This window comes from Rhamphochromis longiceps, linkage group LG4 (genome assembly GCF_057381845.1).
Source record: "Rhamphochromis longiceps isolate RC_006_pf linkage group LG4, R_longiceps_female_GT1.1, whole genome shotgun sequence".
Taxonomy (NCBI): Eukaryota; Metazoa; Chordata; class Actinopteri; order Cichliformes; family Cichlidae; genus Rhamphochromis; species Rhamphochromis longiceps.
Window position 1 is genome coordinate 23,895,499 of NC_140560.1, and position 13,522 is coordinate 23,909,020.

General features: G+C 39.4%; 1 protein-coding gene across 1 annotated transcript in view; it reads right to left on the minus strand.

The window, feature by feature from the left end:
* prkar1b (protein kinase, cAMP-dependent, regulatory, type I, beta) overlaps positions 1 to 11,320 on the minus strand; it is a 65,797-nt gene extending 54,477 nt beyond the window's left edge. Inside the window, exons 1-2 of the mRNA XM_085403922.1 lie at positions 11,189 to 11,320; positions 9,272 to 9,459 (exon numbers count right to left, since the gene is read on the minus strand). Coding sequence (XP_085260048.1) covers positions 9,272 to 9,445 — 174 coding nt within the window. The 5' untranslated portion in view covers positions 9,446 to 9,459; positions 11,189 to 11,320. The remainder of the gene's footprint in view (positions 1 to 9,271; positions 9,460 to 11,188) is intronic.
* Positions 11,321 to 13,522: the final 2,202 nt, after the last annotated feature.

Genomic DNA, 13,522 nt, shown 5'->3' on the forward strand with positions numbered 1-13,522 from the left:
TTTCATATCCTCCCTGGTGAATTTGATGTGTCGGTCCACTGAGTTAATGTGATCCGTGAATTGTGGTACGTCCTGAGATTTGATTTTCACCCAGGTGTCATCCACATATCTGAACCAATGGCTTGGTGGTGTTCCAGGGTAGGATGGCAAAGCCCTCTTTTCCACTTCTTCCATATACAAATTGGCCACGATGGGTGAAACTGGGGAGCCCATGGCACACCCATGTTTCTGCCTGTAGAACTGACCCTTGTATGTGAAGTAGGTGGAATGAAGACACAGTTCCAAAAGCAAACACACTTGGTCGATGCTGAGATTGGTCCTGTTGCTGAGGTTGGTGTCATCCTGTAATCTCTTACGAACTACCTCCAACGCTTCCATGACTGGAATGCAAGTGAAGAGAGATGTAACGTTGTACGAGACCATGGTTTCATCTGTCTCCATAATGACATCTCTCACCTTCTCAACAAAATCCAGGGTGTTCTGGATGTGGTGTTCAGAGCTGCCCACCAGCAGGTTGAGGATCGAAGCCAGAAACTTGGAGATGTTATAGGTGACAGAGTTGATCATGCAGACAATCAGTCTTAAAGGTGCACCTTGTTTATGTATTTTCGGTAAACCATACAAACTTGGTGTAGACTCCCCTGGGTATAGCCTGTGGTATAAGGTCCGGTCAATAGCCTTGTCTTGTTCTAACTGCTTCAGATAGTCTATCACCCTCTTCCTGTAGCCACTTCCTGGATCTCGTTTCAGGGGCTCATAAGTATTTTCATCACTGAGTAGTGACAAAATTTTCTCATGATATTCTTTCTGGTTTAGCAATACTGTGCACCTACCCTTGTCTGCCTTCCAGCAGACAAGGGTAGGTGCACATTCCTATAAATGTTTCTACTGATTCTACTGATATCTACTGATTCTTCCTGGATTTTTTCAGACAAAGACACCCAACAGTGAAAGAGTCATTACACCTTTTTTTTTCAGCACTGCATGCACATCTAAGCCCCAGTATGTTAGCACCGTCAGCTTATACTACACTTAGTATTTTAGACTGAACTATGCAGCTTAAGTCCAAATTAAAAACTGGATCTTTTGCAGCTAAAACTCCAGTCAATTGACAAAAAATTGAGATACATATATTTTTGATTGAATTTAATTGACTTTCTTTGGGGGGAAAAACAATATCCTGAGTAATGATAGCCATTTTTAGTGATAGCAAAGAAATGACTGCTTCACAAGTCATATTTCTAAATGTAACATTGACTAACTACTGAAATAAGCATGTAAGCCTTGTGAAAATAACGTCTTTCACAGAAAGAGGAAAAGTGGTAGAGGAAAAGTGAAGGTGAAAGGCCAGTAAAAGAAGACAAAGAAGGACCATCATAAAGTGAGGGCTGGGGGTCCGACTTACCTGTCAGGGACCAGGGTGAGGTAGATAGGAGGAGGTTTAAGTCCAGGTGAGTGCACGAAAGCTAGACTGATCTGACAGAGTACCCTCCATTTAACATAGTGGTGACAAATGAACACAGAAGCTGGAGGTACTAATTACGCCTATGATGGAAAACTTTAGAACTTCTTGACACACATGGCACATAGTATTGTTTGTGATGCTGAAATGGATTGAACTTTCTAGGCTGGTTGAACTTTGTATCCATCCAATATCAAGTGAATACAGGAACAGTATCGCCAATATTAATACTCTACTTTTACTTTCCATAAAACTAGTTAACACAAAAAAAACACAACTTTTAGATTTTTAGGTATTTTGAAACTGGGCTTTTGCGCTAGTATAGATCTGGTATCAATCAAATATCAGTGTTGGTATTGGTATTATCAATACTTAGTTTGATCCACCCACTTCTAGTGCAATCAAACTTAATTACACAAATGGAGACTGATCTTAAAAAGAATATAATGACGGCAGGGGCAAAGTAAAAGAAACAAAAAGGAAAGCAGATGATAGGGTAGATGATCCAAAGCTACTCATAATACTCCTCTAAATGTTTTCAGCAGACTCAACAAACAGTCAAACCCTTCTGACGAATTGTCAATCAGAGCCCTTCGAAGGGACTGGTGGAGTTGTTATGATAGGTTCTGGTGACAGCTGAATAGCCAACAGCACTGAAAGCCTTCTCATTTTACATAGGAAGGGGAGACAGCAACTGATTGACTGATCCAATGACAGAGAGTGAGGAACTCTCTCTCATAATGCAAACGGAAGGAGATGTGGCACGTTTGTTTTACTTGACATATGACGACGACGCAATGAAAAATCATCGCAACACTAGCCCCTTTGCAAAGAGATACAAATATCACATTACTTCTCAATCCAGAATCAGCTTCTGTTGCTAAAAGAAAAGATTTTTGTTTTAATGCATGTTTCAAAGCTTATATTAACACAGCCAAAAACAGCTCAAATCAAAAACACATAAATTTAATGCCTAAAAGGCCTGTGTTTAATTTACATTTACAAGTTAGAAGCCCTAAGATCCAAAGAAACAATTACGCCTGGAGGCTAGTTAAAACTGAATGAATCAGATCTCCTACTGTTGAACAAACACTAACATCACGATATGCAGTCCAAGCTGCAAGAGAGAGCTTGTCAGACGTGTGAAGAGAGATTCACTGGGAAGGACGACCACAATCATGATCTAACCAGGAGGGAACTCAAGAAAGGAAGGGATGAAGTTAGCTGGTTAGCTGCAACTACACTTTTAAAATAGGGGCAAGTTGTCCATGCTTAGATCAAACATGGATGATGTTGTTCTCTCATTGCGATGAGATTAAAAAACAAAAGTTAATTTAATTAATAAATATAGTGGGTTAATATACCTAAATTTATTGTTATTTCAATGAGTCCTCTGCAGGGTTACCAAGAGTAGATGTCTGATGATACAAGACAGAAGAAAAGTAGAAAAAAAATCAAATAATGAGGGGCAACAGGGACAGGAGAACCCTTTAAAACGACAGTGTGCGACAAACATATTTGTCACATTTAAATTTTTCAGATTATTAAACAAATTTTAATATTACACAGAGATAAGGCGAATGAATACAAAACACTATTTTAAAATCAGTGTTTATTTCATTAAGGGGAAAAAAAAAGGTATCCAAACCTACCCAGCCCTAACTGATTGTGCCACCCTTGGCAGCAAGAACTGCACTCAAGTATTTAACAATAACTGGTAATTAATGTGTCACATCACTGTGGAGGAATTTTGAGCCCGCTATTCTGCTGCAAAAACTTGACTAGAACACTTTGTTTTTTCTGAGCTGTTAAAAGATGGACTTGCTGGGGTGTTTCTGATCATTTTCCTGCAGAGTGTGCTTGAGCTTCAGGGCATGAACTGATGTCCAAACATTCTTCTTCTGGATTTTCTGGTAGAGGGCAGAATTCGTAGGTTTTCATAGCTTTTATCCCTTAATAAGCTTTTTATCCCATCATTTAAAAACTGTATTTTGTATTAACTTGTGTTATCTTTGTCTAATGTTAAAATTTGTTTACTGATCTGAAACGTAAGTCTGAAAAATATGCCAAAAATAATGAACCAGGAGGTCAAATACTTTTTCGTAGAAATGCATGATGAGTCATTCTGACAACAAGATTTACCACAAAAACAACAACAAAGAGGTAAACATAATCAGACAGAAGCTGAGACAAGTTATGAGTCAGATCACTCAAAAAAAAAAAAAAATAGCATTGGTATGTAGTGTGGAGTTTGTCAACTATTTTTCCTATTTCAAAATAAATGTGATGAATGTTCAAATTGCTCAGAATAACCCAAAAGTCTTCAATAACAGCAGCTGGGCATATCTAACCATACCCAAACAAGCTATTAATGGAAAGATTCCACAAATGTTCTGCAATTAACAGGCACTGCAATGAACAAATATATAATAACAATAAAAATGAACCACAACAAGGAAACTGCTATAAGATGTGAAAATAAGAGTTAACAGAACAGTGCTAAGGCATGAGTGATTGCCAGACATACAGATGGAGTCGAGGAGTCACGGCTGGCGTTGTGCTGAACATTTAGTTGCCAGCACAGGTGGCATGTTATGTAAAGATCAAAGCACTGACTTCTACATGGCTGCAGCAAGAACTGCACAAGTATGAGTGAGACACAACCTAAGTCATCAAATATGTTCTCATGGAAAGTAAAGGAGAAAGAGTGAAGCTATCCAGGTGTTCCATATTGGATGTTTGTTAAACAAAACCAGCAACAGCAGTTGCACCAAAAATGCCAAAAAACAAAAAAAACACTATTAAGCTAAGTGAAGATGCAACATAACAAATTCAATAAAACATCTGTGCTTCCAGCTGCCCGTTTCATTCTAAGTGATAAATTCACACTAACACATTATCTCCTGGCACTATTATAAAGTGCTGCTTTCAGACAGACCTGCAACCTGGGAGACTCATGAGATTTCTAGGTTAGTCCAGCATTCATTTAACCATCTAAAATAGACTTCTCTATGGGTTCTCAAAGGACAATCAGCCCATTGTATTAGAAAGTAATTATTTTTAATCACTGTTTGGGAGCCCTAATGTCAAAAGACTGGTAATCTTATAATAGCTTTCTGTGTTAACAAGAAACAACTCTAACCTATTTCTGTTAAATAACAGGGGGGGGAAATGTCAGCTAACGTGGCATGGAAATAATCTTTTGTCTTTTTGTACTATGTGCCAAAATTAAGCTCATTTCTCTCCAATTACACACTAAGCTGATCTCATAGAGATGGCAGATGAGAACACCATCCAAAGCTACTATTGTAGAGATCAAAGGCATCATTACCATACATAAATAGACAGGATGAAAGGGAGAGAGATGGCTGTTATTTCCACATTCACAATGTCAGCTGTGAACAAAAGATGTGTTATTACCTCAAAACAAAAGTCAGAAACAAACTTGTCAGACTAATGATTTTGTGTGATTCTCAAAGAAAGAAAGAAAGAAAGAAAGAAAGAAAGAAAGAAAGAAAGAAAGAAAACAACACCAAAGAAGAAGAGAGGAGAGTAGATAACAGAGAAAAGATTTTCCAGATAAGATTGCTGTGCTGTATGAAACTGATCCTCTGCAGATATGAGGTTAGGTCTGACGAGGTCTGGAAAAAGAGGAGAATGAATACCCCAGTGATCTAATTGGCACAGAGACAAGAAGAAAAAAAAAGTGGACACATTAGAGGACAAAGGGGATAAACTTGTGAATAAAAGAGCTTATTGAACACAGGATCGACTACAGTCCTTCTCTCCACTATTGTTGCCTAGGTTACCGCCTCTAGTAGGCAAGCAGTGCTGACAAACTGGTGGTGAGAGAAGACAAAGAAACACGCAATCAGGGAGGCTGAAATATACCAAAAGATGGCATGGCAAGGTTGTTTTTTTTCTATTATCTGTAGCAAAAGCATTCGGCTCTAAAAGGCTGCCTGATCAGGGACCAGACACTGCAGGTGGTGAAAAATATTTCAATTTCTGTATTTGTTTAGCTTTTAAAATATTCTACCTCTGTTTGTGGCCTTCTGCTGTGAAAAATGTCCACTTTGAAACATGAAGATGAATATTTTTTAGCAAACATAGAAAGGCAGCCCTAAATTCCGATTAAATGGATATGGCTTGTTGAATGAAATACTGTCCTCAAAGTTACAGTGGGCAAGAAGAAAAGAAACACAATAAGCCTCTCAGATAACTGGGTCACCAAAACATGGCCTGTTTCAGTTCCACAAATGACTGACCTCACAGCACAAGCACAGATTTGGATGGCTTGACTGGAACCATGTTGGGCAACTGTCGGCGAAAGAGGACTGCAAGTCTGCAGTTTTTTTGTTTATTCGAACCACTTGTTTACACCGAGTGATTTCACAGACCAACATTCAACAACATAACAATTCAACTACTGCAGCTAGAGCAATAAAATATATGCTTGTTACCGTACAAAGATGCTTTTTTGACCTTGCACACAGTTACACAATGATAACCAATGATCACAGGGCCATGTCCTTGTAATTGCCACACAGGAACCTCACAAACACAATCTAAAATTTAAAGTTCACATTGACAGAAAACATTTATGTAAAAGACATGTAAAAATCACTGGTATCTTCTTGATTTTGAGGCACTTTTCCTTTTTCCTCAAAAAATTAAACCGTCTGTCATGTAAAGAGAAATTAAATATTGTTTTTTTGTTTTACAATCATTTGAACAGTCAGGCTATTGTGCTTTTAATTATAATATCGGATGTTTGCTGCAGAAAACACTTGGTCTGCAGTGGGGAGGACTGAACAGTGGGAAATTTCTACTCCCTTATATTATAATAAAAGTCCAAAGATGGTTGCAAGTTGGTCAAGTGCTGCATGTAACCCACAGCTCTGACAATACTGTTTCAACTGCGAATGCCCTCAAAGTTAAACTTTGTCGATCAAGTTTGTAATTACATGCAATCTGTTTCTGATGATAAAGCAATTACCTGTGATAAAACATCGAAAACCACATATGTTGCTGTGTGCATAGAAAGAAATTCACACTTAACAGAAATTCACATTTAACTATTACAGTTGTGCTCTGCTGCCTTCCCGTTCTACAGAAATATAACCAGATTACAACCAGCTGGCAGGCTGCTGAGTCATGTTGTACTTATTGATAAAAATGGCAACATGTTGATAGTCAGTCTGCATTTATAAATTAGATAATAATTATTTGCAAATCTTGGACCGTCCCTCTGAAGATGATAGCAGCCAACCCAAGTCAGACTGTGATTGTTTGCAGAAAGGTTGCCTCCTATCAAGCAACCTGTACAATCGCTTTGTGATCACTCAAGCAATGAGCAACCATTTACTTACCACAGGTTGCAATCAGTCCCAGAATGTATAATATAATCACCAAGCAACCACCAATTTTTCTGCTAACGCAAGGAGGTTGCTATCCTATTTTTACTTTTGGGACTCAGCACAGAGCTTGCTCAGTATTACAAGGTAGCTTTGTCAAGTTAAGTGTGCCCAGTGTTTGATGGCTTTTTGTTGAGCCAATTCGATAGTTCCCCAACTAGCATCATCTCAGGATAATTGAACAAGAAGGCTCATCTCATACACTTAATATCCCCAGAGTATTTTAATTTAATTAAGAAAACGTATTTTCATTCAAAATATTTCAATATTATGCTGTATATATTTCTTACCCACACCCCTACTTATTATAAAGACTTTTGATGGATATGTACTGCATAGTTCAATTCAATTCAATTTTATTTATATAGCGCCAAATCACAACAACAGCCGCCTCAAGGCTCCTGTCATTCACAATGACTGTATACATTTATACAGTCCTGCATGTTGCATGCATTTACTCCATCCAGCCACTTTTACAGCTTGTATTAATTATATCCTCTTTTCTATGCTCACTATTTAGGTATTACAATAATTCTCTTTCATATTTCTTTCCCTCTAAGAAGAATAGCACTTTAGATCACATACTTATTAATGATGTAAAACATGTACAAAACACTCATGTCAAATGTATCCCTATTTCTTACACACTGTGCAGTATGTCTTTTCTTAACATGATAGGTTGTTATTGTAATGGGATACACACAAGGTGACGCACAAACAGCTTGTTTCTGCTGAGCTCTATCACATTGATTTGTATTCATGCTGCCTCTCTGGCTATGCAGCATTACAGTCCCCATCAACACCAGCAGCAGCTCTAATATCAACAGTGTTCTCGTTTTGACTCTAACGCTGCTTGACCTCAACTTGCTGCTCTTTGTTCTTAAGACGCAAATACACCAACAATTTCAGGACATACAAGCTAAAGAGCCCTGCTTGACCTTGAACTTTGTCATTGTTGTTGATTCAGTCCTAAAGATTAAAACTATAGTATTAAAAGAGATTTTTAAAAAACAAAAACAAGCCAGGGTAATAACCAACTGAACACAAGACATTTTCTTGAATGTGAGGGGAAATTCTTAGTCAAGCATTTAGAATTAAGTGTAATCCAGTCATTCTTACAAAGACAGTGCAAAACACACACACACAAACACACATACATACCTACAGAAGAAAGATGGATACCTTCACCCGGACATGAGCATGGTGAGAATCACTATCAGCTCTATCTGATCTGTCTTCGCGATAACTTCTCTTGTTGGAAATGCATTTCTAAAGCAAAGCCCTCCTGAGACCACCATTAATAGCCTTCAGTCCCAAATAACACATCTTAATGAACCACTTGTAAGAGTAAAGCCCATTGTTCAAACACACAAATCCTATGATCTGCTTATGAATGAACTGCCCAAACGCACGATTCTCCGAATGATCGAAGCCAAACACCAAGAAAGTACATCCATTTAAGCTAAATGCTCCAAAATATTCCCTAGTTTGGAGAGTGCTTCATTTGCATTTGAGGTATGACACTTCAGAGAGGGTTGAAACATTTGAACTTTTTTATGTGCTTCCGTTCAGTTAATTTAACTCAACAAGCGTCTTATAAATAAAGGAAGACTTAAGGAAGCAACTTTTTTGTAAAAACATCTTACTGCTGTACTAGTGCCAGATGCATACACACACACACACACACACACACACTGAGCAGTCACGTTGCGTTTAAGCTACAGGGACTGAGCTACAAAGATTACCCCCTGTTTTAACCTGTTTTCTAGCTCTGATCTTTCATTTGTCTGTATTCAAAACAGCCAACTCTCCTCTAATCTTTTAATGGATGTGCCATCTCTTTTGTCTCCCTGCTCAGAGACAGACAGACAGACTGAGAGAGTGAGATGGGCAAATACAAAAAGTCTGCTGTCTGAGTCTGCAAGCGGGACACTGGGTGCTCCTCTTGCATTCCCTAATGGATTCTCCTATTATGAGATGGAAAATGAAAAGTCCAAGATAATAATTTGGGCACCGTCTGTTTTTAATGCTCTAACTAACTGGGATGGTACTGACGTATTCATACAGTAGTACAAACGTTGGGTGAGCAGATGTAATGTAACAAATTAGGAGGCCAAAAAAGAAGGTGTATTTTCCTCACAAACACATACAATACCAGCAAGTTACAGAAGATGTTGATTTCAAAAAGAATTCCACCTTATGTGATTCAGCTTAAGACTACTTCATTCAAACCAGCCACATTACTATCATTATTATCCACAAATAGAGTTACACTGCAGGAAAAGTGCATGTCACGTAACACAATCACAATTAACCCAAAGTCACCCCATTAAAAAAAAAACAGTTTCCACACATTAGACACAGAGACTCTCAAAACTTTGTCATCACCAACCTTCTCCAGCTTTTCAAAATGCTCCCGCAGGAACTTCATAGGACGCTCAGGCTTAGCGATGCAGAGGTTCACAATGCACTCTTTGAGGATCTGCTGGATGTTGTGCTTCTGCACGAAAATTTCACAGCCCTTCAAACTTTCGTCTTCTTCCAGAGTGGAGGAGGAGGTGGCCATCTTATCTTTTATCTCTGTGGCAGTGGGAGAGAAACAGGGTGGACCATGAGAGGAGGGCAGGGAAGCCAGAGGAGGATAGCAGGGAGAACAATGTAGCGGGGGGGAGAAGAGGGCTGAGGAGAGCAGAAAAATAGGAGGGGCAAAATGAGGAGTGTATAATGAGATATGACGGACACAGGGGAGAGATTTGGAGGGGGAATAGATCGTGGGAAGCAGGTGACTTAAAATTTCACCAGTTTTTTTTTTATACTTCTTGCACAAAAAGGCAACCCTGCGAGCAAGGTATGACGTTTTGTGACAACAGAGGCTGTTGCCAGTTTATTCCCTTTACTAAACAAAATATAAGTATAAATAACAAAGCAAATCTATAAGTTGTAGAACTAGGTAGAATGTTTTAATTTAGAAGATTGCCCAAAATAGACAATCTGATCTTGTTATTACTGCCACTAACAATTTTCAAGTGTTTGTCCTAAAAATATACATTTGTGTTTAGAATATAAAGTTACAGATTCTAAAGATAGAGGATATTATCATCTGCTTCTAGATGGTTGAAAAGAAGTGTAACTCTTGTGTCTGTTTGTTAGAAGATCTTGATTAATCAGACCGTGCTTTATCTTAAAGACCTCATAGTACTATATCACCCCTACAGAGCAGTTTGCTGGAATAGGCCTAGGTTGCTGGGGGCTAGGGGCAATGATTCACTAAGCATTTTTTCTTCCCTCACCACTATGTGTTTATACACAACTTTGTATGTAACCATTATTATTATTATTACACTCTTCCACGGTGTTTTTTTTCCTGACTTCTTCTCCTTGCCCACAACTGGTTATAGCAGATGGCTGTCCCTCTCTGACTCCAGTTCTGCTAGAAGTTTCTCCCTGTTAAAAGGAAGTTTTTCCTTCCCACTGTCGCCCAATGTTTGATCATGGGGTGGGGGGCATATAACTGTTGGGGTTTCCTCTCTAACATTGCAGGGTCTTTACTTTGCAATATAAAGTGCTTTGAGGCAACTGTTGTTGTGATTTGGTGCTATATAAATAAAGTTCAATTGAAATCAATGTAATTGAAACCGATAAAAAAAAAAGTTAATGTAAACACATCTAACAGAACTTAACTTACTATCAATGGAGGTCCACTGGAACACGGCCTATTTTTCGTGGCGGATAAACATGACTGAACATTGAAATACTGGAAAGTAGTGCCTTTATTTGTGAAACTAAATACTTCAGCAGGTGGAGGCAATGGTAATTATATAACAACACATGACTACTAACAAATGCTAGTAGCCTATGTCTGATTGCAGATAATTGTGCAATACGTCTCAAATCAAGACAGGAAGCTGGGCAGGTGTAGCTAGCTAACAGTTAACTACCCTGAATCACTTCCTCAAAGGGAAATCACGTTAACCGTATCGTTATTTCTGCATAATAAACCAGACTCGAGCATGACTTTGAGGGTGACATCAGGCTGCAGCTTCATTCACAACAAATACACCAGCAGCGATGTCCACACGGAACAATTTTAACTGTGTAAACTGTGGCGCTTGTGATGAAACCGAACACCTGCTCGTCTGCATTCAATACACAGCTAACACAGCCAGAGTTGCTAACCTTACAATGACAACCAAACCACAACGAAGGGGGAATTACGGCGACAGCATAAAGCATCACGAGCCCGGTCTAAAACCACCCCACCGCTATTTCGTAGACACGGTTCAGTCCTTGCTCGCGCTCGTGTCCCTACCGTTATTTGTGGAGGATGTGGAGGAAAAAACACCTCGCTGGTTGGTAAGAGATTGATGAGGTGCCTTTCGTTAGCTGGGATGCTGCTGTTGCTGCCTCTGCCTCACCGCTACCTCTCGCTCGCTCTGCGTCAGTCTCGATGACGTCAATCTGTCATCTCCTCGACCGCAGCGGCGCTCCCTCGAGGCCAGCGAGCACGCGGCAGCGCATTTACAGATTAAACACCCTTAGAGGAAATAACCACACAAAAAAGAACTGTGCTGCTATTATTATTATTAGTAGTAGTAGTAGTATTAGTATTACTTAGAGGCGTTCATTTCCAAGTATGAACGTCTCCATCATAGTCTTTGGGGTTACACCCTCACTGCTCTGCAGCTACAGGCCTAATATCACATTTTTATGACGTATATGCATGCTTTCCCACCACATGATTAGTCCTACGGCTAAATAACACTGGATTTAAAGCCTCAGAAACCATTCTAATCTAAAACTGAGACACTAGTCTCTGTGCCCAACCCCCCAACAAATGCGACCTGGTTCTGTTATAAGTGTGTCAAAGGTTCTGCATTATGAATATTCTCATATAAAACGCCCACATTTTCTCAGACTTTTAAAAGGTCATCTCCATCATGCATTTTTGCTTGTTGTCCACCTTGTTCACCATTCTTCATTATTACTGATAATAAAATATTATCATGCCATATGATTGTCATATCATTATATGATTGTGATTATATTTTTGTGATATGATTATCCTATGCACTCACAAACCCGCAGTACTGATAATACCTTGCTTTTACTTGTTTATATTATCTATTGTGTTGGGGCGGTTTTGTTAAACACATAGGTAATTAATTACCTCACTCCACCTCTCTCTGTGTCTTTCCTTTGTCATGTCTCTTGACTTTTGACTCCAGTGTACACAAGCACTACACAAATAGCTTTCTAATTATCAGCAGTTCTGGTCTGAAGTTTACATAAACTCATTATGGGCATGAATGTCATGGTAATTTGGGATTTTGATCTGTTCTTTTTCAGGGTGGAATGACTGGACATTATACATCTCTAATGACTGAAGAGAACAAGAACTGGGTGCACAAGTTTAATTTGAGGTTTTGTTTTTTTTTAAATCCACAAAAAGTATACATAAAGTATACATAAAGGCTCAAATATATACATACAGTGGGGCAAAAAGGTATTTAGTCAGCCACCGATTGTGCAAGTTCCCCCACCTAAAATGATGACAGGGGTCAGTAATTTGCACCAGAGGTACACTTCAACTGTGAGAGACAGAATGTGAAAAAAAAAAAAAAAAAAAAAAAAAAAAAAAAAAAAAAAATCCATGAATCCACATGGTAGGATTTGTAAAGAATTTATTTGTAAATTAGGGTGGAAAATAAGTATTTGGTCAATAACAAAAATACAACTCAATACTTTGTAACATAACCTTTGTTGGCAATAACAGAGGTCAAACGTTTACTATAGGTCTTTACCAGGTTTGCACACACAGTAGCTGGTATTTTGGCCCATTCCTCCATGCAGATCTTCTCGAGAGCAGTGATGTTTTGGGGCTGTCGCCGAGCAACACGGACTTTCAACTCCCACCACAGATTTTCTATGGGGTTGAGGTCTGGAGACTGGCTAGGCCACTCCAGGACTTTCAAATGCTTCTTACGGAGCCACTCCTTTGTTGCCCGGGCGGTGTGTTTTGGATCATTGTCATGTTGGAAGACCCAGCCTCGTTTCATCTTCAAAGTTCTCACTGATGGAAGGAGGTTTTGGCTCAAAATCTCACGATACATGGCCCCATTCATTCTGTCCTTAACACGGATCAGTCGTCCTGTCCCCTTGGCAGAAAAACAGCCCCATAGCATGATGTTTCCACCCCCATGCTTCACAGTAGGTATGGTGTTCTTGGGATGCAACTCAGTATTCTTCTTCCTCCAAACACGACGAGTTGAGTTTATACCAAAAAGTTCTACTTTGGTTTCATCTGACCACATGACATTCTCCCAATCCTCTGCTGTATCATCCATGTGCTCTCTGGCAAACTTCAGACGGGCCTGGACATGCACTGGCTTCAGCAGCGGAACACGTCTGGCACTGCGGGATTTGATTCCCTGCCGTTGTAGTGTGTTACTGATGGTGACCTTTGTTACTTTGGTCCCAGCTCTCTGCAGGTCATTCACCAGGTCCCCCCGTGTGGTTCTGGGATCTTTGCTCACCGTTCTCATGATCATTTTGACCCCACAGGATGAGATCTTGCGTGGAGCCCCAGATCGAGGGAGATTATCAGTGGTCTTGTATGTCTTCCATTTTCTGATGATTGCTCCCA